The sequence below is a fragment of the Rhinichthys klamathensis genome, unplaced genomic scaffold, assembly GCF_029890125.1.
Source record: "Rhinichthys klamathensis goyatoka isolate OS25496 unplaced genomic scaffold, OSU_Roscu_1.1 h1tg000095l_1, whole genome shotgun sequence".
Lineage (NCBI taxonomy): Eukaryota > Metazoa > Chordata > Actinopteri > Cypriniformes > Leuciscidae > Rhinichthys > Rhinichthys klamathensis.
Window position 1 is genome coordinate 2,372,501 of NW_026606634.1, and position 25,573 is coordinate 2,398,073.

A 25,573-nucleotide genomic window follows, 5' to 3' on the forward strand; every position below is an offset into this window, starting at 1 on the left:
TGCATCCTGTCACCGTAAACTGCCCTGCCAATCATCTCGTCACAGTTAAAATCCTCCATTCAATCTAAGTTAATTTCTTACGGTTTCGGAGAGAAATGTTGTAGCACGTTCATCTGCCTGTCGTGGGTCTTTCATGCCGAGACTCTCCTCATGTGTTTGGATTTTGAATATAATAATGCATTTAAAAGTTAATGGCTAAACATATCTTTGCAAAAGTTCACAATGCTGCTGCAGATGCAATATAATGTGGACAACATTGAATAAATACATTTTCGTCAGTTTAGATACTGATAATTAATCACTCAAACCCCTTTATCTTAAACCTCTCTACATAACCGTCGGACTCGCGCTTCCTACATGTCTGTAGTTTTTGAACACTTTTCACTTATGTTTGTAGTTCTAACCGAATTCTCGTCCAAAGCGCGATGGGTTGTGGGCAATATCAGCCGTTAGAGTGCGCATCGATCTGCACTTCGGATTCTGACCGGATATAGTAGACCATCCGGGTCTCTGTGGAACACTCATTTCAACATACTACGATTTGGGACGTACTAATTCTATTTTCGAATACTATTTAGGACGGATAGTATGCGAATTGGGATGCAGCACATGTCTGTTTAATTAGTAATTCCCTTCACCTGTGTTCTGTTAATTATCCCATTAGTCCCTGTTCATTTAAGCCCTGTGTTTTCCCTCAGTGTTTGTCGGTCGTCCTCCATGAATGGTTGTGTGTGTCTTGAAGTCCTGGAGTTTGTTCTTTGGTTCCTGTATGTTTTTGGAAGTTTAAGTTTGTCAAATTAATCTCCTAAACTGTAGCTACCGTGTCCTCGTCTTCAGCTACTGTACCTGCACCCAAACCTGACAGTAACAATGACACCTTAAAATAAAGTGTAACCGTGATCTGTTATCAGAGGAAACTGTCTAAGTTATGTATTTCAGAAATGTACATATACAAATCACAGTTAGCTAAAAATATATTAATTTAACAATGTAATAATATAAGGCAGAAACAATGAGCTCGTTGAAGTAATGAACACTTGTCTGTTATCATGATTATGAAAATTGTGGCATTGGTGCATATTGATTCAGAGTTTGCGAATAATATTTATATGTTATGATGATTAAATAATGATACAGAATATTGTTTTTTAGCTACCAATGTGCAAAAAGCATTACTAAACAATGATCAAATATCCCACACTGTGAGGGTTATTAAACTTCAACTCATAGTTCTCAGTCACGTGACTGTCTCAAAAGAAGAAAAACAAAAATATGTGAAAAAACAAAAGTTCTGGGCACTTGTGATACATATATGACATCTGCTGTAATATTTCAATCACTACAGCAGGATATTAACGTGAAAAACACTTAACAGTCGCCCCGTGGTGAAAATCCAGCTTTTAATGTTGTTTATTTGTCTATGTGGTGTTTTTAATATGCTTTAAGACACACCATGTGTAAGTTCATAAGTCGACAGCATTGCTGAGTATTTTCTGCTTAAAACTGCAGTGAACCAAAGACAGTCTCAAACACACGGTTTGAAATCGCTGGTGTTTCTGACGTCACAAACTACCTTGTAACCAATCAGATCAACGTGTGATCGTCAACCAGTGGATCTCTGAGCTGAGTGAGTGAGTGGAGGCGGGGCTCATTTGCATATTCATAGAACCACGCATACTAAATGAGGCAAGGGTGTCGAGTTACATTCAAGATATTTTAAGGCATGAAGAATTTTTTTTAAAGAAAAACATTTAAATATGTAATTTTGGTGAACAAAGATGAGTTTTAATTGATAAAAGTGTGGACCACAAGGGGACTTTAAGCACCTTAATGTACTAAAACAGCGATATTAAAAGATCAAGTTCAGTATATACAGCTTATTGATGATGCATGCGAGCAGATGAACCCAGGATATTAATGCAACATGCTGAATGGTTTAGATCTTCTTTAAAAAAACGCTTAACGAGAAACTGTGTGTTGCGTTTATATTCTGGGTTCATCTGCTCGCCTGTACATACGCATCATCAATAAGGTTTATACTGAATTTGGTCTTTTAATATGTCTTACTACATTAGCACTTAGTACAAAACTGGTAAAAACTAAAATGTTTTGCCCTCCAGGTGTTTGTTCCTATAAGTGTGTGACGTCATGTGAAAACTGTGAATATCCAGTTCCAGCCGATCTTTACCAGTTCAGTGATGTAGAGCTGCGGCCCGTCAGCGTAACGCAGGGCGAACTGCTCCGATCCCGACAGAGACCATCTACAACACACACAACACGCATTCATGTCACCGGATCCAGCATCTCAGTCACGGTGACCCAGAAACACTTCATGCACTAAACAACCACAGCGTTCTGCTCAGATGTGATCACCTAAACCAGTAGCACCTCATTGCAGTACACGAGATCCAGGGGGCGGAGTTGGATCCAGATCTAAGGGGTGGAGATGGGTAGGATTAGGGGTGGGGTTAGGGATCAGGGGGTGGAGATGGGTAGGATTAGGGGTGGGGTTAGGGATCAGGGGGTGGAGATGGGTAGGATTAGGGGTGGGGTTAGGGATCAGGGGGTGGAGATGGGTAGGATTAGGGGTGGGGTTAGGGATCAGGGGGCGGAGATGGGTAGGATTAGGGGTGGGGTTAGGGATCAGGGGGTGGAGATGGGTAGGATTAGGGGTGGGGTTAGGGATCAGGGGGCGGAGATGGGTAGAGTTAGGGGTGGGGTTATGGATCAGGGGGCGGAGATGGGTAGGATTAGGGGTGGGGTTAGGGATTAGGGGGTTGAGATGTGTAGGATTAGGGGTGGGGTTATGGATCAGGAGGAGATGGGTAGGTTTAGGGGTGGGGTTATGGATCAGGGGGCGGAGATGGGTAGGATTAGGGGTGGGGTTAGGGATTAGAGGGTGGAGATGGGTAGGATTAGGGGTGGGGTTATGGATCAGGGGGCGGAGATGGGTAGGTTTAGGGGTGGGGTTATGGATCAGGGGGCGGAGATGGGTAGGATTAGGGGTGGGGTTATGGATCAGGGGGCGGAGATGGGTAGGATTAGGGGTGGGGTTAGGGATTAGAGGGTGGAGATGGGTAGGGTTAGGGGTGGGGTTATGGATCAGGGGGCGGAGATGGGTAGGATTAGGGGTGGGGTTAGGGATTAGAGGGTGGAGATGGGTAGGGTTAGGGGTGGGGTTATGGATCAGGGGGCGGAGATGGGTAGGTTTAGGGGTGGGGTTATGGATCAGGGGGCGGAGATGGGTAGGATACGGGGTGGGTTAGGGATCAGGGGGTGGAGATGGGTAGGATTAGGGGTGGGGTATTGGATCAGGGGGCGGAGATGGGTAGGTTTAGGTATATGTAAGGTGGGAGGAGTTGGATCTGGATCCAACTCCTCCCCGTGGATTTCGTGTTCTACAGTGAGGACCATCTCACCTAAACACTGGAGAGAGAGAACATGAACGCTCAAGACGTGAACAATCATGGGGATAGGATTGTTGCATTATTCCAAATAAAAAGATTTATAAATAAAGTTATTTCAGGGCAAGACTACCCAGAATGTAAAGCCTAACGTGATTGGTTGTAGCGAGAACGTGTTACGATTGGTCAGCTCAATGTGGCCGTTATCTGATTGGCTTGAGGAAACGGTGGGTGGAGTCCACTTATTTGTGGATTTGTCTGCATGTCGACGCTAAAAGTGTTCAAAATCCACAAATGCGTGAGGGAATTTACAAATGCACAGAAAGCGGTTCACAAATAAATGTTGTGTTTATGACATAAAACACATTTGTAAATATTTTTTATTTATTTCCAAATCCAATTTTATTTATTTGTGAGTTATATTTATTTTTGTGAAACTCTTTACATTTATTTGTGGATCTAAATCTATTTATTTGTGAATTTGATAAAAAAAATTAATTCTCTTTACATTTGTTTGTGAATCTCAATCTATTTATTTGGAATAATGCAACAATCCTAACCCCATAAACAATCATGTTGTTTTTCCATGCACTGGTCAGTTTTGAGGTCTTTTTTCAGACTAGTAACAAGAAAACATCCAAAATGCACATTTCAGTGTTTATTTTATTGCACTTTATCTGTAGATTTCAATTCCGATCCATATCTTTGAAGGCTGAGAGTCAGAAATCAAACTTTCCTATTCTGAAGGTTTGTTCATTTTATTCTCCTGGTTTATACAACATTTTACTCTTGAAAGTGTGGTGAAAAGGTATGTTGTTCTGTTGTTCTGCAAAAAAGTGTTTTAGTCTTGTTTCCAGTCCAAATATAAAAAAAATCGTACCCCTCTGGGGACCAGAAACGCGCCCGCGCGTTTTGCTCGTTTTTTTTTTTAGCAATGCAAAATAAACTCAAACTGCTCTGTTAATTTTGATCTTTCATGTTCGTGTTATACATCAATCGATCCTGTTCAGTTTCTATTTTTTTTCTGTATACTCACAATAAAAATAAAGTGTTTTGCTTTTTGCCAAATAATGAAAAATGAACATGATGCGAGTTCTTCACTCTCTCTGTCAGCGAACTCCAATTTGAAACGCGTTCGGAAATGATCTGTAACTCCACGAAAATTTAGGCAAACAGGCAAACATACCCACGGGCATAAAGCTAGAGATCGCATCTTTTAAATGAAGTCATTTATATTAAAAACAAATATTCTCAGCTTCTGTAATCTGTATGAAAATAGAGCGATTCCAGTCGAGCTCATTCACTTTAATTCGTTCACGCCTACTCCCGGAGCGCGCTATTCACAAGATAATGTGTTAAGCCATCTATGGAAAACAGGTAAACGCCCCTAAGCAAATGCATTAAAGGCTTCAAGTTTCATCATTCAGTTCACCTGCGCGTTAGGAAGATGGCACGATACACCGGTGTAGAAGCTCTTCAGCTCGTCCTGGATACTAGCGACGAAGAATCCACATTTTCATCAGAAGAAGAGCGCGACTCTGATGACGACCGTTTGATCGAGCCGTGGATAGAATTTCGTATGAGTAAGTATTTAGTCTTACTTCCATTAGTTGACAAGCTATTCAATATAAACATGTAGCTTACATATTATACTGGGTGGACTACTTTCCACTTGCCATCCAGAGTATTGACATTTGATATATTCAACACGATCTAATGAAAGTGCATATCTATACCATGAATTTAATATCTCGTGTTAAAGAGAAAAATGTTTTTTTTTGTTTTGTTTTTGTTTTTAGTGCATGCTACGCACTGTAAACCCCAGTTAGGAAATTTGTATGTGTAAATGATATGTTTAGATCATTGTGTATGAAAGCTAGAATGTAGAAGTTATTTTAGAAAATAGGCCTATTCGATGTTTAGATTATATTTTGACTAGTTTAAATGCTGCCTCATTATTATCATTGACGATGCATGCTCGCAAATTAATGCTCCCAGTTAATGACTTGCGCAAATGTGTTTTGTTTGCGGTGTGCCTCTCCGGCAATGGCCCATTGACACGCATATTTATTGCACTCGCCTAAAATTATTTACATCAGTTATTCATTATAGACTAATGCTGCTATGGTTATATTTATGTAATAATATTCCTCAACTTTAAAAAAAAAAAGGAATGTAGCTTCATCACTACCTCCGCCTGCAACTCGGAGTGCGCTTAGCAACACAGTCAGAAATCAGAAAGAAAGTACATATTTACCTACAATTTTACAGATGTTAGTTCAATTTTGTTTATACTTAGTGTTAATACAATATGAGCCTGTATGACTTCACAATTGCTTTGTTTATAGCCGACTGATTATTAATTTATTTTACTCACATTTGATTTGCTTAGAGCAAATTTAGAACATTTAGTTTCTCAATATAGAGGAATTACAATAAAACAGATTGAAAAACCTTTGAATCCTCTCATTCTTGGTTCAGGCTGCCTCACTTGATGGGCCATTAGCCATTGGGAGAGTGTCTGTCACACCCCTGGTCTGAATCTCATTAATATTGATAGGCCATTACCACCCCCACGCATAAACCTCTTCTGACCAAAAAACTGTCATACAAAGTATGAATTCATGTTTTGCTTTATGTGAACAATTAGGCAGGATGGTTTTCACATCATTTTGAAGCCAGAGCTCGAAGCGACAACATCCATTAGTCAAAAGTCTTGTGGACACATATTTAGTATGTGTTTTGTGGTCTTATCTTAAGCAACTTTCATTTTTATTTTTTTCAATAACCACACATAAACATTATTCTCTTAAAAATACAAACATGTACATACATGTTGCTCATATATTATGGTAGCCCCGTATGCGCTATATAGAGTGAATTTACACCTTTGCCATTAACATGTTTATAAATAACTGAAAAAAGCACAAATGTTAGTGCTTCTCAAAACATCCCAAGGGCCCCAAAAACACCCTGGTCCCCTAAGGGTTAAATGAAGATGCATTTACAAAAGTAGTAAAATGGCAAAAAATATTATGTCTTGTTTTCTGGGGAAATAAATCAAAATTAAGTGAGTTTTTGCTTAAAACAAGCAAAAATATCTGCCAATGGGGTAAAAAAAAAAACTTGTTTCTGTTTGAATTAATATTATTTTTATGACCCCATTGGCAGATAATTTAGCTTTTTTTTAAGCAACAAATAACTTAATTTTGATTTATTTCCCCAGAAAACGAGACATAATATCTACTACTTTAGTAAATGCATCTTTATTTAAGAATTGTTAGATATTTGGACTGGAAACAAGACAAAAATACTAAGTAAGAAAAGCATTTGTTCAGTGTAAAAAAGAGAACTTTAACTTTAACAAGAAGTTTGCACCTGGCTTTATCCAATGTTCAGATTTCTGTTGTGGAAATATGCAAATTAGTGCACTTTTAATTAGACATTAACTCATTTGCATGCTTAAACATACAATTTCAGAAAACTTGAAAAATGTTTGCAATACAAACTGAAATTGGACATTTTTCACAAAACAACTACATAGTGATATAAACCAGTGGTACAGTATGTAAAATAACACATTTCACACTAGATCCATGAGAGTCTAGTTAGCAGTGAGAGAAATACTCAGATTTGAGGTCAGGTTTGGTTCAGGTGTTTCAGAGAGACGTGAGTGTGTGAATACAGCACAATGTCAGTGTTTAGCTTCAGCTGCGTATTGACTTACCCATCACACACTTCTCTAATGACGGACGCCAGTGGCTTCTTCTGCAACACACACACACACACACACATTTCAGACTCTCTGCTGTGAATCTCTTTAATCAAACAGCACATGTAGCTTCTGCACAAATACTACAGTAATTACTAGTGGTGGACGATATATTGCCATGACTGATATTTCAGTCTATATTTGTCATTTATATTTGGCAAGCTGACATTCAGTGCAATCTATATCTTTTATTTAGAATACATACAAAAGTCATTTACGTCTTTTAGTTTGTCAAGAGATTTAAACCGTCGTGTTTGAAGAGTGCGCATGTGTGAACGAGCTCTAGTGTGTAAGAACGAGCCTATGATTGAATCTGGAAATAAAGAAAAATGTGAAATATTCCTCAGACGCCATGTCTGTAATTTAAATCAAAACATCTCGCATTAATACGATCTCAAACAGATTCATTAAAAGTATTATTACTCCAACACCTGTGTGACGTCATTAACCAACGTGGTTGAACCACCATGGTTTAAGGGTGGGTTACGGTGTAAAGGAAGGGTCAACAGTGTAATTACAAATGTAATTACATAAATTAATTACAGCTGTAATTACATGCAGGTATTTTCTAAATATAAGTACAATGTAAAAACATGTATGTAAACAATAAGTCTATTGTATCAAATTATTAATTTCAATGTATGTACATAGTACTTAAAGCCACTTAATATAAAGTGGGACCGAAGAGATTTTGAAGAATGTCGGAAACCAAAAAGTTGTTGGACCCCATTGACTTCCATAGTATTTGTTTCCAACAATGGAAGTCAATGGGGTCCATTTTCATTTTTAAGTGAACTATTACTTTAACTCTTTCCCCACCAATGACGAGATTTTCCGGCAATCCGTATTTTCACTGTTACAACAGTAGGGGACGAAATAGTACATTTAACACTAGTATCTTCTGAAATAGTGCAGCATCTCCGGATCTGGAATAGACATTATTTTTACTATTAAATTCCCACAGATGAACGGGGGATTTCCTTCAAAATGTGTAACCTTAGTGTACTTTATATCAGTACAGTAGTGGCTGATAACTGTATTTACAGTGGTATGTTGACTGAAAATATCATCATAATTCCATTTTTGATAAAAAAAGAAAGGAGCATTATGTGCTTTAAGAGGACAATGCATTGGTCAAAAGTGTCAGCAGGTCAAACAAAAGCAATAGCACAAAACAACCTGCATGTTAGTGGGCAGTGCTGGGTGTAACGAAGTATGAAGTAATTAGTTACTGTAATCTCGTCACTTTTCCCTCGAAAAAAAGTAAAGTAAGGGATTACTCTTAATTTTTCTGTAATTTAATTACAGTTACTTCTGATGTAATTCAGCTAAATACTGTGTGTAGACCAATCCGATCTCACGGCAATTCGTATGCATTTTATGAGGTGGCTCAATCATACGACCTCACTCGTACAAACTCGTATGAATTAGCCATCTTGTAAAATAAGCATGAAATGTCATGAGATCAGAGAACAATTCTATATAAAACAATAGTGGGTTTAACATCAAAATGTATTGTCTGATGTTAAAAAGTATGTTTATTATGTAACCTCCCTTTAAATAGTTTGGTCAGTTTAAGAATAATTCATGCAATTTTATAGTATTTATTTGAAAGAATTAAAACAGTTTCGTGTCGATCATTGTATTATTCAGCTGGTTGAGGTTGATATGGGATTTGGAAAGTAATTAGTAATTATAAGTAATTAAATACTTTTTAGAGAGAGTAATTAGTACAGTGCAATCGAATTACACTGTTGAAGAGTAATTAGTAACTAGTAATGAATTACTTTTTTAGAGTAACTTGCCCAACACTGCTAGTGACACTAGTATAGGAGTGGTGAACAATACCTGGTCGATTTCGATGAGCTGAGCGTTTGCCCCGGGCCACTCGATGGCCACCTTCACGATGTCCGACGGCGGCGGCATGACTGAAACACACACACCCTCAGATCACACACACATCAATGACACGCTTTCTCACCACGGATATCAAAGCTATGGCTTGTTTCCGCCACAGAATAAAACATTTTAAATGATATTAGTGACTTTTTAACTCACAATTGCGAGTTTATATCAGGCAATTCTGACTATATATCACACAATTATGACTTTATAACACAATTGCCACTTTATATCAGGCAATTGCGACTTTATAACACACAATTCTGACTTTATAACACACAATTCTGACTTAATAACACGCAATTGCGACTATATCACACAATTCTGACTTTCTAACACACAATTCTGACTTTCTAACACACAATTCTGACTATATATCACGCAATTCTGACTTAATAACACGCAATTGCGACTATATATCCCACAATTCTGACTTTATAACACAATTCTGACTTAATAACACGCAATTCTGACTTTCTAACACACAATTCTGACTTTCTAACACACAATTCTGACTATATATCACGCAATTCTGACGTAATAACACGCAATTGCGACTATATATCACACAATTCTGACTTTATATCACGCAATTCTGACTTTATAACACAATTCTGACTTTATAACGCACAATTCTGACTTTATAACACAATTGCGACTATATATCACGCAATTCTGACTTTATAACACACAATTGCGACTATATATCACGCAATTCTGACTTAAAAACACGCAATTGCGACTTTATATCACACAATTTTGACTTTATAATTGCGACTTTATATCACAAAATTTCGACTTTATATCACACAATTGCGACCATATATCACGCAATTCTGACTTTATAACACACAATTGCGACTTTATATCACACAATTCTGACTTTATAACACACAATTGCGACTATATATCACGCAATTCTGACTTTATAACACACAATTGCGACAATATCACGCAATTCTGACTTTATAACACGCAATTGCGACTTTATATCACACAATTCTGACTTTATAACGCACAATTCTGACTTTATAACACACAATTGCGACTTTATATCACACAATTGCGACTATATATCACGCAATTCTGACTTTATAACACACAATTGCGACTTTATATCACACAATTCTGACTTTATAACACGCAATTGCGACCATATCACGCATATCATATCATATCAGAATTGCGAGATAAAAAATCGCAATTACCTTTTTTATTTTTTATTCTGTGGCGGAAACAAGCTTCCATACAAATCAGCAATGGCACGTTCACAACATATTTAAACAGCATATCAGTTTCTGCTCTCCCATTGGTAGTCTCTGCATCACTGCTCATTTGCATATCCGTCGCTTGGCCAGCGGTGGGCAACTCTCACAGAAACTCACTGACGTGCGCTGGCTGTGAAACGCTGAACACACATCAGTATTCTGCACACACACCACCGACTCTGACATGCTTTCTTATAGAAATGTGAACAGAGCTCAAGATGAATCTCTCAAACACTCATGGTGTGTTTAAAATCCTTGTTATAATTGCAACTGTAAAAAGTATTTTTTTTTCGGGATTATAACAACAGAGAGAACATTAAATCAAATTTTGTCTCAAGAAGATTCTTAAATAGTTTCTATTATGTGTTTATCCACATTTTACATTTGTGTTTCAATCATTGTCTGCATCACTCATGAATATACTCATAAAAAGCAGAATAATATTGCTTTAAACTACCTAGAAACACAGAAGAATATGCATATCAGGTTGCATACAGTTCATTAACTTCTCAAAAACTCAGTTCCCAGACAGCCACCGCCCTGCAGACTTTAGTTACAACTCGAATCATCATACCTGTAGTTTTCACATAAACCTGAAGGACTTGATTAGCTGGATCAGGTATAAGCTATATAACGTTTTCATTCTTCTTAATTTCATCTTTCATCTCCTCAATTTTATCTTCCAAGTCCAACCTTAATTCTTAACTCAAGATTTTAGGTAACACTTTATTTTACAGATGTTACACATTTTACTTCTACGTTCTATAGTAATAAAAGTAAATTATGCATAACCCTAATTACAAGAAAATAACCCTAAACCAAACCCGGTAGCACTTAATTTTAGTCCTGTTCTGCATGTACATACTATTATAGTACAATAATAACTAGGTAATGACCCTGAATAACCGTAACGCGTTACCTTATACTACCCAGTACTTTCTTACTGTAAAATAAAGTGCAACCCCAAGCCCTATAGTAAATACATGTAGTTAATTAACATTACTAAGTCCTTGTATAACTGTAACAAGGACACCATAAATTAAAGTATAACCCAGATTTAAACAAAGTTATGTTTCCTAAGAGAAATGAATCACCATGGTTACACAGACAGGATTCTAAATTAGAATGCTACACAAACGACCCCTCTATGACATAATCGAGATGACGTCACAGCGAACCGACTACAACAATCAGTGTTTTCTTGTCATTTATGCTTATAGATTTCGCACAGTGATATGATCTGTGACACTGTCTGATGTGCGTTTAGTGTTTGATAGTGTCAGTTCTATTAATGGAATAGTTCGACACATATCGAGATGAAAGAATGAACATGACGTTTAAACACAATGACATAGTAAACTCGAACGTTATTAAATATGCGTCGAGTTAATGTGAATTAAAATCGCATCGCTTTCGGAAGCGTTCACACACGTCACGCGTTTAACTCTGCAATCTCAGACGCATCGATCATAAAACGTCAAATGGAGATGAATTCCCATGAAATCTCCATCTGGCGGCATGCAAATATCATTCTGACAGCGCTGTCATGCAGAAAGTGAGGGTGTTTTCATGCTTATGTGATGTTCTTACCCCAAAACCAGCGATAAAACAGTGATGTGTGTGAGCTGCTGTTCAGATGGAGGCTGATGGGCGGAGTCTACGCCATTACATCTTCATCACCGCACTCTTCCTCAATCTGATCACCACATTCATCTGTTATATACCTTTAATCGTACTATATGATCCAGTACAGAGCGAGCTTTAACCGCTGTATTGTGCATGAATGATTCAGCCCTCCATCTGGCCCCGCCTACAGCTCGCAGCAGCCAATCAGCACACGCGCTGCAGTGATTGATGTGATCAAGCCCCGCCCTATGGTTCACTGCAGCAGGATCAGTCCATGAGCAGATTTGGGGAACGACTTCATGACTGGTTGACTCGAGACAGATGGGTAAAAGTACTGGAAATAAAGGCTGATGATATGCAAAAAACATAAGAAACTGCTGTGGAAACTGGATGATTAAATTCAATTAAATATAGAAGTGGATTTATTGAACACATCTCAATCATGACCTGCTCTATAGTAATGCATGTTAAGTAGAATTAAATAGCAAATTTAAAGTGCACTGTTTTTATACTGACAAACTCTCTAGTTTCTAAAGTTTTATGGGTTAATGTTTTTATCTTGTGTTTTGACCGGGACCTTAGTACTCAGTTTCGTTCCTTCATGTGAAAATGTGTATGGATGGAATGACAATAAAGACCCGAACCCTTAAAATGCAAAAATACAGAAGCAAATATAAACCACAGCAGAGAAGAGAAGCACATCAACACATCAGATCTCTCTTATAGTGTGTGTGTGTGTGTGTGTGTGTTGCACATGTGAAGTGCCATGTTTCCATCTAACTTTAACTTGAATTAAATCTTGCACACATGTACATCACTGATGCATACATGCACGCGTCAGTGAAGTTTGATTCATGTACGCTGACGTCATGAAAGGAGGCTCCATCACGTGACATCAGTGACATTGAGTATCCTTTCTGCTGGACATCTGTAAATGAACTGACTAACACACGTTCAGCAGTTTACTGACTGACCATGTTTAATGCTCTTATGCCACCTCTAGATCTTCATTTCTCGAAGCTGCAAGTGGCTGCTATGGATACAGCTTCACTGTTACTCGGTCGTCATGGAAACACGTCTCTGAACCCATGAACTCATCACTGCAAGCACCACACACTACTGTTCGAGCTATTAAATTCCCTTAAATCATCCGACATCAGCATTTTAACTGTGTTAGGATGTAATAAATATTATAACATCTCTAAAGATGACATTGTACAATATTACAATATTCAGCCTTTAGTCACTCTAAAATTACACCAGAAAGACGCATTTCCATCATAAGCGATCCATCATGTGCATTGATTTAAAGTCCCCCGGTGGTGAAAATCCAGCTTTTAATGTTGTTTATGTGTCTATGTGGTGTTTTTAATATGCTTTAAGACAAACCATGTGTAAATTCATAAGTCGACAGCATTGCTGAGTATTTTCTCCTTAAAACTGCAGTGAACCAAAGACAGTCTCAAACACACGGTTTGAAATCGCTGGTGTTTCTGACGTCACAAACGACCTTGTAACCAATCAGATCGACGTTTGATCGTCAACCAGTAGATCTCTGAGCTGAGTGAGTGAGTGGAGGCGGGGCTCATTTGCATATTCATAGAACCGTGCATACTAAATGAGGCAAGGGTGTCGAGTTACATTCAAGATATTTTAAGGCATGAAGAATTGTTTTTCCAAGAAAAAAACTTTTAAATATGTCATTTTGGTGATCAAAGATGAGTTTTAAGGGATAAAATGATTGACTACAGGGGGACTTTAAGGCTTAAGTGTTTGTAGATGAGGCGTCTTTAGCTTCAGATGTGAGTTCGGGTGGAGATCGGCAGCTCAGGGTCTGGCAAGTGACTTTGTACCTGCAAACACTGATAGGAAAATCACGTGAGGCTGTAAACAGAGAACAGGAGAGGACCGAACACCGAGCCTTGAGGCACACCGCAGATCTGTAACGCCTTTGTTCATGGTCCATTTGAAAGCGTTTCCATGAAGTCGACGCATCATACGTTACATTTTTCTAAATGTCATAATCATTTGTTAACAAACAAGTATTCATTACTTCAATCAGCTCATTGTTACTGCCTTCAATTATTACATTGTTTAAATGAATACATTTTTAGCCAACTGTGATTTTGTACAGGTGAAACTCGAAAAATTTGAATATCGTGCAAAAGTTCATTTATTTCAGTAATTCAACTTAAAAGGTGAAACTAATATATTATATAGACTCTTTACATGCAAAGTGAGATATTTCAAGCCTTTATTTGTTATAATTTTGATGATTATGGCTTACAGATATGAAAACCCCAAATTAAAAATTAGAATATTGTGAAAAGGTTTTCATAAGCTGTAAGCCATAATCATCAAAATTATAACAAATAAAGGCTTGAAATATCTCTGCATGTAATGAGTCTATATAATATATTAGTTTCACCTTTTAAGTTGAATTACTGAAATAAATGAACTTTTGCACGATATTCTAATTTTTCGAGTTTAATCTGTATATGTACATTTCTGAAATGCATAACTTAGACAGTTTCCTCTGATAACAGATGACTGTAACAGTAGACTTGTAATGTGGACTTGTGCATTTTCTCTAAAGCTGCTTTGAAACGATGTGTATTGTGAAAAGCGCTACACGAATGAATATAAAATGAATTGAATATGTGTCATCCACACCATCTATGATAAACCCAGTGTGACAACAGCATGCTTACATGCTCAAAATCTGCACAGAAAACATCTCAAGTCAAATCATGACCTTTATTAGTCTCATTGGTTTCTCTTCTCAGTAAAATCAGGTTCAAATGAGACCAAGTTCAGAAGTCAGGTGGTGTTTAACGCTTTATTAACTATACCATTTAACTAGCAGAATATAGTGTAGCTCGCCCGTGTTCCCCAGACACAGCAGGTGTTGTTACAGTTCAAACATACGGTGTTTCACAGACGTACCCGTCCGGTACACCCACACAGAAGAAGATATCAAATCAGCGGATCATTGAACACGTGATGTTCGGGTGGATAATAGAAATGTTCAATATCATAGAGAGAGTCAGGGTGACCTTGACAATAACACAGTAAACAACCACCTTATTACCGAGGTAAAGACAAACATCCCGTTCAGCCGAAATCACAAATAAAAGGGAAATAAATAATGTTTGATGTCCATGCCTTGAGTTTTACATGAAACCTTGTGATATCATTTGTTCTTGCATGTCAAACACATTTCACATCTGGAATGACGATATGAACAACACGTGGAGGCCAATACAGAAGAGGGAAACAAACGAACAAACAAAATACATAGCATGATTATAAACGCCCAAAATATCTTTAAAAATACCAGCGATTTCCACAAAAGGCCATGAGGTGATGATGGATGTCGAACTGAAGGATATTAACTAAACGTTTCGTGCTTTTACTGACAAACGTTCGGTTATTGTCATGATTACATAATAAACAGGATGACAATGTAAACATGAATGCGTAATACACAGGATGATTTATGACGACTGAATGATTCTGCTGATAAAAATGCTTTTTTTTAATAGGAATCTGTCATATACGTATAAAACAAAAATTGATGAACAAACAGACAAACGGAGTCAGTCATGACGAAGGAAAGCCACTGCGATCCGCTCACATTATCAGAAGGTTTATGATCCACAGACCACAAACAGCAGATGACATGCAGATCTCTGCTGGTGTCGACATGAAACATGATACTGGAATATCAAACATCTCCATCATGGACAGAGAAAGGCTCAGAAAGACCTTTAATAAACTCATTCTCAACATTAAACGAACGGCGACGAGCGAGACGAGCGCCAGAGGTGTGTTTGGGCCGGTGTGAGCCGGTCTACCAGCCGCTGTTGTCCCAGGAGTCCTCGTTGGGTTTCGACGGGCTCTTCTTGTTCTTGGCGTCTCCAGCTTTCTCCCAGTCGTTGTCCCAGGTCTCCCAGCTCTCTCCGGCACTGTTCTTATTGTCGGCGTGAGCCTCCATGCTCCAGGTCTTCTCCGCAGAATCGCTGGGAGACACGGTACTCCCGAAAGTTTCCCAGAAGTCCTTCTTAGGAGCTTGAGTGCCGAAGGGATCCTGGTTCTGATAACCTTCTTCATAAGCAGAACTGAAAGAGAAAAGAAAAAAATCAGCAACAAACTTTTCTAACTCCTTGTTATACTTACTATAGTAATAACAATAAATTATACATAATTACATGCAACTAACCCTCAACCAAACCCTAATCCTACCCTAACCCTATAGTAAGTACATGTAGGTAATTAATATTACTCAGTACTTAAATATATAATGGCAGAACTGGAGAAAAAAAACGAGAAAAAAAAAACCGTTTGTAACAACGATTTTGATCAATTTATTTGGTAACACTATTTTTTTACAGTGGTGGCCATAACTATTAGAACACTTGGCATATTTAAAAGGTTTCAGTTGTTATTTTCCAAGAGGACAATGACCCTAATCATTCTTCTAACTATTGCCAGAACTCCCCGTGACAGAAGGAATCTGCTGCAACATTGAAAATGATGGACTAACTTCCATCCCGACTTCAACCCCATCGAGCTAATTTGGGGCGAGTTGGAGAATAAACTGGACAGATCTATTGTACATTCAAAGGAAACTTTTGGCTTCAGTTGCAGAAGGCATGAGATAACATTAGTGTTGAAGTTCTCAGGAAATATATTGACACTGTGCCAGAGAGATGTGATGCTGTGATGGCTGCAAAAGGTGGACAATGGACATACCAAATATTAAAGTTAAAAGTGGATAAAAACAGTACGATATTTGTTGTGCTCAGAGGAACCATCTGCATGTTTCATGAACATTAAGAAATTATATCATGTTTTGGAGGCAAATTATTATTTATTTTTTTCAGATCTGTCAGGTGTTCTAATAATTTTGGCCACCACTGTATGTTACATGTATTTACCATAGAAATAACAGTAAAATATACATAATTACATGTAACTAACGCTCAATCAAACCCTAATCCTACCCTAACCCTATAGTAAGTGCATGTAGTTACTTAATATTACTCCGTACTTAAATATATAATTACACTGAAACAATGACACCTTAAAATAAAGTGTAACCATTTATTCAATCCTTGTTGAATAAAAGTGTAATTACCCATCCTCAGCGTCGTCTTGTTTCCCACCGAAGAACGATGTCATATCCTTCCAGCCTTTAGCACCTGCACCCTGAACCTGAACGAACACAGAGCGACTTAAAGGGATAGTTCACACACAAATTAAAAAATTATCCCATGATTTACTAGTATATGACATTCTTCTTTCAGACGAATACAAGTGCATCCATCCATCATAAAAGCGCATCTATCCATCATAAGTGCATCTATCCATCATAAGTGCATCTATCCATCATAAGTGCATCTATCCATCATAAAAGCGCATCTATCCATCATAAAAGCGCATCTATGCATCATAAAAGCGCATCTATGCATCATAAAAGCGCATCCATCTATCCAGCGCGCCATCATAAAAGCGCATCTATCCATCATAAAAGTGCATCTATCCATCATAAAAGCGCATCTATCCATCATAAAAGTGCATCTATCCATCATAAATGTACATCTGTCCATCATAAATGTACATCTATCCATCATAAAAGTGCATCTGTTCATCATAAAAGCGCATCTATCCATCATAAATGCATCTATCCATCATAAGTGCATCTATCCATCATAAGTGCATCTATGCATCATAAAAGCACATCCATCTATCCAGCGCGCCATCATAAAAGCGCATCTATCCAGCGCGCCATCATAAAAGTGCATCTATCCATCATAAAAGTGCATCTATCCATCATAAAAGTGCATCTATCCATCATAAAAGTGCATCTATCCATCATAAAAGCGCATCTATCCATCATAAAAGTGCATCTATCCATCATAAAAGCGCATCTATCCATCATAAATGTACATCTATCCATCATAAAAGCGCATCTATCCATCATAAGTGCATCTATGCATCATAAAAGCCATCTATGCATCATAAAAGCGCATCTATCCATCATAAAAGTGCATCTATCCATCATAAAAGCGCATCTATCCATCATAAATGTACATCTATCCATCATAAAAGCGCATCTATCCATCATAAAAGTGCATCTATCCATCATAAAAGTGCATCTATCCATCATAAAAGTGCATCTATCCATCATAAAAGTGCATCTATCCATCATAAAAGCGCATCTATCCATCATAAAAGTGCATCTATCCATCATAAAAGCGCATCTATCCATCATAAAAGTGCATCTATCCATCATAAAAGCGCATCTATCCATCATAAATGTACATCTATCCATCATAAAAGCGCATCTATCCATCATAAGTGCATCTATGCATCATAAAAGCGCATCTATGCATCATAAAAGCGCATCTATCCATCATAAAAGCGCATCTATCCATCATAAATGTACATCTATCCATCATAAAAGCGCATCTGTTCATCATAAAAGTGCATCTATCCATCATAAAAGCGCATCTATCCATCATAAAAGTGCATCTATCCATCATAAAAGCGCATCTATCCATCATAAAAGCGCATCTATCCATCATAAAAGTGCATCTATCCATCATAAAAGCGCATCTATCCATCATAAAAGCGCATCTATCCATCATAAATGTACATCTATCCATCATAAAAGTGCATCTATCCATCATAAAAGCGCATCTATCCATCATAAGAGTGCATCTATCCATCATAAAAGTGCATCTATCCATCATAAAAGCGCATCTATCCATCATAAATGTACATCTATCCATCATAAAAGCGCATCTGTTCATCATAAAAGCGCATCTATCCATCATAAAAGTGCATCTATCCATCATAAAAGCGCATCTATCCATCATAAATGTACATCTATCCATCATAAAAGCGCATCTATCCATCATAAAAGTGCATCTATCCATCATAAAAGCGCATCTATCCATCATAAAAGCGCATCTATCCATCATAAATGTACATCTATCCATCATAAAAGCGCATCTATCCATCATAAAAGCGCATCTATCCATCATAAAAGTGCATCTATCCATCATAAATGTACATCTATCCATCATAAAAGCGCATCTGTTCATCATAAAAGCGCATCTATCCATCATAAAAGCACATCTGTTCATCATAAAAGCGCATCCATCTATCCAGCGCGCCATCATAAAAGCGCATCTATCCATCATAAAAGCATCTATCCATCATAAGTGCATCTATCCATCATAAAAGCGCATCTATCCATCATAAAAGTGCATCTATCCATCATAAAAGTGCATCTATCCATCATAAAAGCGCATCTATCCATCATAAATGTACATCTGTTCATCATAAAAGCGCATATATTCATCATAAAAGCGCATCTGTTCATCATAAAAGCGCATCTATCCATCATAAAAGCACATCTATCCATCATAAAAGCGCATCTATCCATCATAAATGTACATCTGTCCATCATAAAAGTGCATCTATCCTCATAAAAGCGCATCTATCCATAATAAAAGTGCATCTATCCATCATAAAAGTGCATCTATCCATCATAAAAGTGCATCTGTCCTCATAAAAGTGCATCTATCCATCATAAAAGCGCATCTATCCATCATAAAAGTACATCTGTCCATCATAAAAGTGCATCTATCCATGATAAAAGCGCATCTGGTCATCATAAAGTGCATCTATCCTCATAAAAGTGCATCTATCCATCATAAAAGCGCATCTGTTCATCATAAAGTGCATCTATCCATCATAAAAGCGCATCTATCCATCATAACTGCATCTATCCATCATAAAAGCGCATCTATGCATCATAAAAGCGCATCTATGCATCATAAAAGCACATCTATCCATCATAAAAGCACATCTGTCCATCATAAAAGTGTATCTATCCATCATAAAAGCGCATCTGTCCATCATAAAAGTGCATCTATCCATCATAAAAGTGTATCTATCCATCATAAAAGCGCATCTGTCCATCATAAGTGCATCTATTCATCATAAAAGTGCATCTATCCATCACAAAAGTGCATCTATCCACCATAAAGTGCATCTATCCATCATAAAAGTGCATCTATCCATCATAAAGTGCATCTATCCATCATAAAAGTGCATCGATCCATCATAAAAGTACATCTATCCATCATAAAAGTGCATCTGTCCATCATAAGTGCATCTATTCATCATAAAAGTGCATCTATCCATCACAAAAGTGCATCTATCCACCATAAAGTGCATCTATCCATCACAAAAGTGCATCTATCCATCATAAAAGTGCATCGATCCATCATAAAAGTGCATCGATCCATCATAAAAGTGCATCTATCCATCATAAAAGTGCATCGATCCATCATAAAAGTGCATCGATCCATCATAAAAGTGCATCTATCCATCATAAAAGTGCATCGATCCATCATAAAAGTGCATCTATCCATCATAAGTGCATCTATCCATCATAAAAGTGCATCTATCCATCATAAAAGTGCATCTATCCATCATAAGTGCATCTATCCATCATAAGTGCATCTATCCATCATAAGTGCATCTATCCATCAAGTGCATCTATCCATCATAAAAGTGCATCTCATCCTCCATTCACTGCCACTATAAAGCTTGGAAGAGCCAGGACATTTAATATAACTCTGATTGTATTCGTCTGACAGAAGAATGTCATATACACCTATGATAGCTTGATGGCGAGTAAATCATGGGATAATGTTCATTTTTGAGTGAACTGTCCCTTTAACACCACTGACCCGAAGCCGTTAGATTACACAGAAAGGATCAAATCACAGCGTTTTAAGACCCTTTCACTGCCAACAAATATTCAGCAGCAAAACCAAACACCCAGGTAAATATAAACTGTCAATAATGCCATAATGCATTAATAACAGACAAATAGACTTTATGGATTTAATCTCACTTTATTTATCAGTGTTTGCGCTGCTGAACTTAGACGATTTAGCAATGTGTTTCATTAGTTTGCGGCTTCATTCTCAGTGTGAACAGAGCGATGATCAGAGTTGTTTTGCTGTGGTGTGAAAGGGCCTTTAGGTTATTCGGTTTAATGCTCATATAACTTGTAAATGTGAGATGATTTAAAGACCCCTTGAAATGCCCCGATGAGAATTTTTGACATTTTCCATAGAAACATGAAGTTTTGGCATAACATTAGGGAGAGCTTGTGGCATTTGTTGTTTAATATCCATAAGGTTTGAGATGCGCCACATGCATAAAGCCCGATGAGACGCTCAATGTCAGTAGTATTTTGGTCCGTTATCCCAGCAGAGATTGTACATTTAAAAAGTGTTAATCTGCTAAATCTTCACGAGCAGCAATCTGGATTTCATGGGGTCTTTAACACAAGCATCCATGATTACTGATTCATTTGCACATGATTACGTTATTTCTAGATCATCATACTCACCATCATAATCACAATGCCAGCAAAAAAAGCAAAGAGAGAAAGAAGAGTGAGTTGAGACACAGAAAGAGCACATGGTTTCTCACACGCCTCGTCTGCCCCAGATCACGACGCATCAGCGTCAGGTGTGTGTGAGCAGAAGAAGTGTGTGAGAAACACCTCAGACTTGTACCTTAGTGGCCAGACCTGTGATGCCGACGGCCATTTCATCAAACAACTTCCCCTCCTTCACCTAGACGAGTCACAGCAGAAACGCACGGTGTGTGAACGTGATCGACACACTTCACACTCGGCAGAACAACAACCGGCTTCATCGTGTTTGCATGAGTTCAATCAGTGAGATTCACATTAAACATTAAACCACAAAATCAAAAGAAATTATTAGGAGTGTAACGATTCCCTCATGTCACGATACTGAACTCACAATACGATATTATTGCGATACTCCAAGACACATGATAAAAGGTTAACAAAAAATGAACTGTTGATTAAAACGCTAAATTTCATATTACATTGTGTGTGTAAATGAATAGTCTTGGACTTGGTGCTGAAACCCAAAGCACAGGACAATAGAGACACCAGAATAACAATATTCATGATTCTGAAGATGAAAATACTGAATTATTTAAGACTAATATGCTTTCACTGTCACTGACTAGATATATTTAAAATAATGTCGGACACTTTGTACTGGTAACATCAGACATCTGCCATTATCAGGACACAAATATTCCCCACTGCATTATTATACATTATATTCAACATTATATATAGTAGTTTAATGTAGTACTGACACTAAAACTCTCAAAACTTCAATTTTTCTCATAAAGCCATTTTCATTTTGGGTGAACTACCATTTAGTCACCATCCGCGATACATATTGTTGCATTTTTCTATTGCGATATATTGTGACACCCCTAGAAAATAATAAATGACTTTGCATAAGACGTGACTCTATTTTAGCTATTTTGATTTGATTTATCCCTTTTTTTTTTAATTGACAATTTACAGCAAAATATTGCTCATTATGATAATTCATATGCAGAATAAAGGGGCGGGGCCTGGTTGAGTTAGTCAGTAGTGTGTTGAAACTGGTGGTTATGGTAAGGGGCGGTACATTTCCCAAACACACTCGAAGCGCTCGACCAATCGCAACACACTGATCCTGGTGGACTTTGTTAAAGGGCATTACAGGTCCTCTGTAATTGAGTCGCTGGCACATCTTACCCCACAACCTCTGCTGCACTTCAGCTCACAGTGAGCCTTTTAAAGGGTCTCTCACACAGGGAGTTTGGTTCGAAACTGGACGCGGTTCGCATGAAACACTGGTAATGTGAAAGCGGTCGTGTGTCATCATAGCTGATGACGATGTCATTAGTTCAACACAACACATGTAAGGGACGGACAGTGCTGATGACTTCCCTTGAATACAAGCACGAGTGTTTTCAGATCACGCTCATGGTTGCCAGATTGCAAATATCAAGCAAAGCACCGGGCAGAAGATGTATCATCAACGGAAAACCTCTGATTGGGGGATTTCAAATCTTGGCGTCTGGCAACCACAAACATGAAAGCTCGTAGAGACTTGTTACAAACAGTAGAATAATTTGTCTGCTTTTTTCATTTAAAAAGATTAAAGAGATTTCTTTTCGTCAATGATGGTCACAGATATTGTCTAATGACATTTTTTACGTGTTATTCATGGGTCATCAACTAACATTTGGATTCGGATCGCAGCACACGTGACCCGTGTGAAATACTTGAATTCATGACTAACATTAAGGTTTGGTTTTATACATTGACATCTGGGGTACGTTTAAAAAAAAAAAAAAAAAAAAAAAAAAAATTTTACATTTTTATAGCACTTTTTCTGGGTACTCAAAGCGCTTCACATAGAAGGGGGGATCTCCTCAACCACCACCAGTGTGCAGCATCACCTGGATGATGCGACGGCGGCCATATTGGGCCAGAACGCCCACCACACACCAGCGTACTGGTGGAGAGGAGATAGTGATGAAGCCAATCAGTATATGGGGATTATTAGGAGGCCATGATGGACAGAGGCCAAGGGGCAAATTTGGCCAGGATGACGGGGTTACACCCCTACTCTTTTTCGAAAGACATCCTGGGATTTTTAATGACCACAGAGAGTCAGGACCTCAGTTTAACGTCTCATCCGAAGGATGGTGCTCTTTGACAGTATAGTGTTCCCATCATCACTGCACTGGGGCATTAGGAGGACCCACACAGACCACAGGGTGAGCGCCCCCTGCTGGCCTCACTAACACCTCTTCCAGCAGCAACCTGGTTTCCTCAGGAGTCTCCCATCCAGGTACTAACCAGGCTCAGCCCTGCTTAGCTTCAGTGGGCAACCAGTCTTGGGCTACAGGGTGATATGGCTGCTGGCAGTATTGAAATAAGTAAATCAATACTTTTATTCATCAAGGACGCATTAAATTGATCAAAAGTGACAATGAAGACATTTTCAATGTTACAAAAGATTCTATTCCAAATAAATGCTGTTCTTCTGAACTTGCTATTCATCAAAGAATCCTAAAAAAAAAATACAAAGCCTCACGGTTTCCACAAAAATCTGCAGCTGTTTTCAACACTGATAATAATCATAAATGTTTCTTGAGCATCAAATCATCATATTAGAGTGATTTGTGAATGTGACACTGAAGACTGGAGTAATGATGCGGAAAATTCAGCTTAGCCGTTTTAAATTGTAATAATAGTTCACTGTTTTCACTGTATTTTTTTAAATAAACGCAGCCTTGGTGAGCAGAAGAGACTTCTTTTAAAACATGTTAAAAATATTACCGACCCTAACCATTGGAATGGTAGTGTATCCATTTTTAAACCTGGATGAATTTACTTGGATATAAAATGTATTTGTGTGACATCCATGTAGAAAATGTAATCTGACATGATGTGTGCATCTTTCATTCACAGGCACATCCGCTCACACACTCGCTCTTAACTAGACCCGTTACAAACATGACGTTACCTTCTCTTGTGTGGGCTTGATAACACTGTCATTCAACGTCTGGCCCAATTCAGTAGCCTGAGAGAGAAACAGAAGAGTGAACACACACACACACACACACACACACACAGAATATGACCTATACATCACTAGTGCTGGGCAACGATTAAATCGCTTTCGAAATAAAAGTGTGTGTTTACATAATATATGTGTGTGTGTGTGTACCGTGTATAATTATTTTGTATATATAAATACACACACATGCATGTATATATTTAAGATTTTTTATTTATTTATATATAAAATATTTATATAACATAAATATGAACAGTATATACATGCTAATATTTCTTAAATATATACATGCATGTGTGTGTATTTATTTATACAAAATAATTATACACAGTACACACACATATATTATCTAAACACACACTTTTATTTCGGAATGCGATTAATCGTGTGTGAATCGGTGTGTGAATGTGAGGCAAAATGTAAAGCGCTTTGGTGGCCATTGGGTCTGTGAAAGCGCTATATAAATGCAGTCCATTTACCATTTACCAATCACGATTAATCGTTGCCCACCCCGATTATACACACACACACACACATAAAACAAGATGAAAACATGAGTCACAGCACATGCATGACAGACCATGAGCCACTAAATGAGGACCAATCGGTAACCTTTGAACCCAATGCAACAGGAGATTGTATTGTCCGCAGTGAACTGTGGGAATGAAGTAAAGCGATGACATGCACACTGGAAATGACCAGAGTCTACACACTGAATCAGACACATGATGCATGTGACAGGTGTTCAGTGTTCTCACACACACACACACAGCATGCGGTGAGTGTTACCGGCTCAGGCGGTGGTTTATAACCCCGTAACTTCATCCACAGCAGCGGCAGAGACAGAATAAAGCAGCGGATATAAACTACAGACGGCAGCTGTTACTGCAAACACACACTGTCAGCGACACTTTCAGTTACAAATACAGCTTCTGTGTTCATGTGTAATACTGTAAAGCTGCAGTTTTAAAGGGGTCATATAATGGTACATGCACTTTTACAAGTTGATTGTACTGAAATGTGTGTTGGCAGTGTCTGTACACAAACATCATATAATGATAAAAATCCATCCAGTGGTTTTGTTTTAATCTCCTTATA

At 37.9% G+C, this 25,573-nt stretch overlaps 2 protein-coding genes across 7 annotated transcripts in view; both read right to left on the minus strand.

Annotated features, from left to right (window-relative positions):
• The window catches only part of elmo2 (engulfment and cell motility 2), a 67,322-nt gene extending 55,157 nt beyond the window's left edge, over positions 1-12,165 (minus strand). The window contains exons 1-4 of the mRNA XM_056252549.1: positions 11,937-12,165; positions 9,025-9,104; positions 7,132-7,172; positions 2,189-2,261 (exon numbers count right to left, since the gene is read on the minus strand). Of these exons, the coding sequence (XP_056108524.1) occupies positions 2,189-2,261; positions 7,132-7,172; positions 9,025-9,102 (192 nt within the window). The 5' untranslated portion in view covers positions 9,103-9,104; positions 11,937-12,165. The remainder of the gene's footprint in view (positions 1-2,188; positions 2,262-7,131; positions 7,173-9,024; positions 9,105-11,936) is intronic.
• A 2,632-nt stretch (positions 12,166-14,797) lies between these two features.
• arfgap1 (ADP-ribosylation factor GTPase activating protein 1) overlaps positions 14,798-25,573 on the minus strand; it is a 31,847-nt gene continuing 21,071 nt past the window's right edge. Inside the window, exons 10-14 of one of the 6 annotated variants that reach the window (XM_056252550.1) lie at positions 25,265-25,294; positions 24,422-24,478; positions 21,584-21,643; positions 17,113-17,189; positions 14,798-16,093 (exon numbers count right to left, since the gene is read on the minus strand). In XM_056252550.1, coding sequence (XP_056108525.1) covers positions 15,826-16,093; positions 17,113-17,189; positions 21,584-21,643; positions 24,422-24,478; positions 25,265-25,294 — 492 coding nt within the window. In that variant the 3' untranslated portion in view covers positions 14,798-15,825. The remainder of the gene's footprint in view (positions 16,094-17,112; positions 17,190-21,583; positions 21,644-24,421; positions 24,479-25,264; positions 25,295-25,573) is intronic. The other 5 variants (XM_056252554.1, XM_056252552.1, XM_056252551.1 and 2 more) reach the window with 5 other exon arrangements.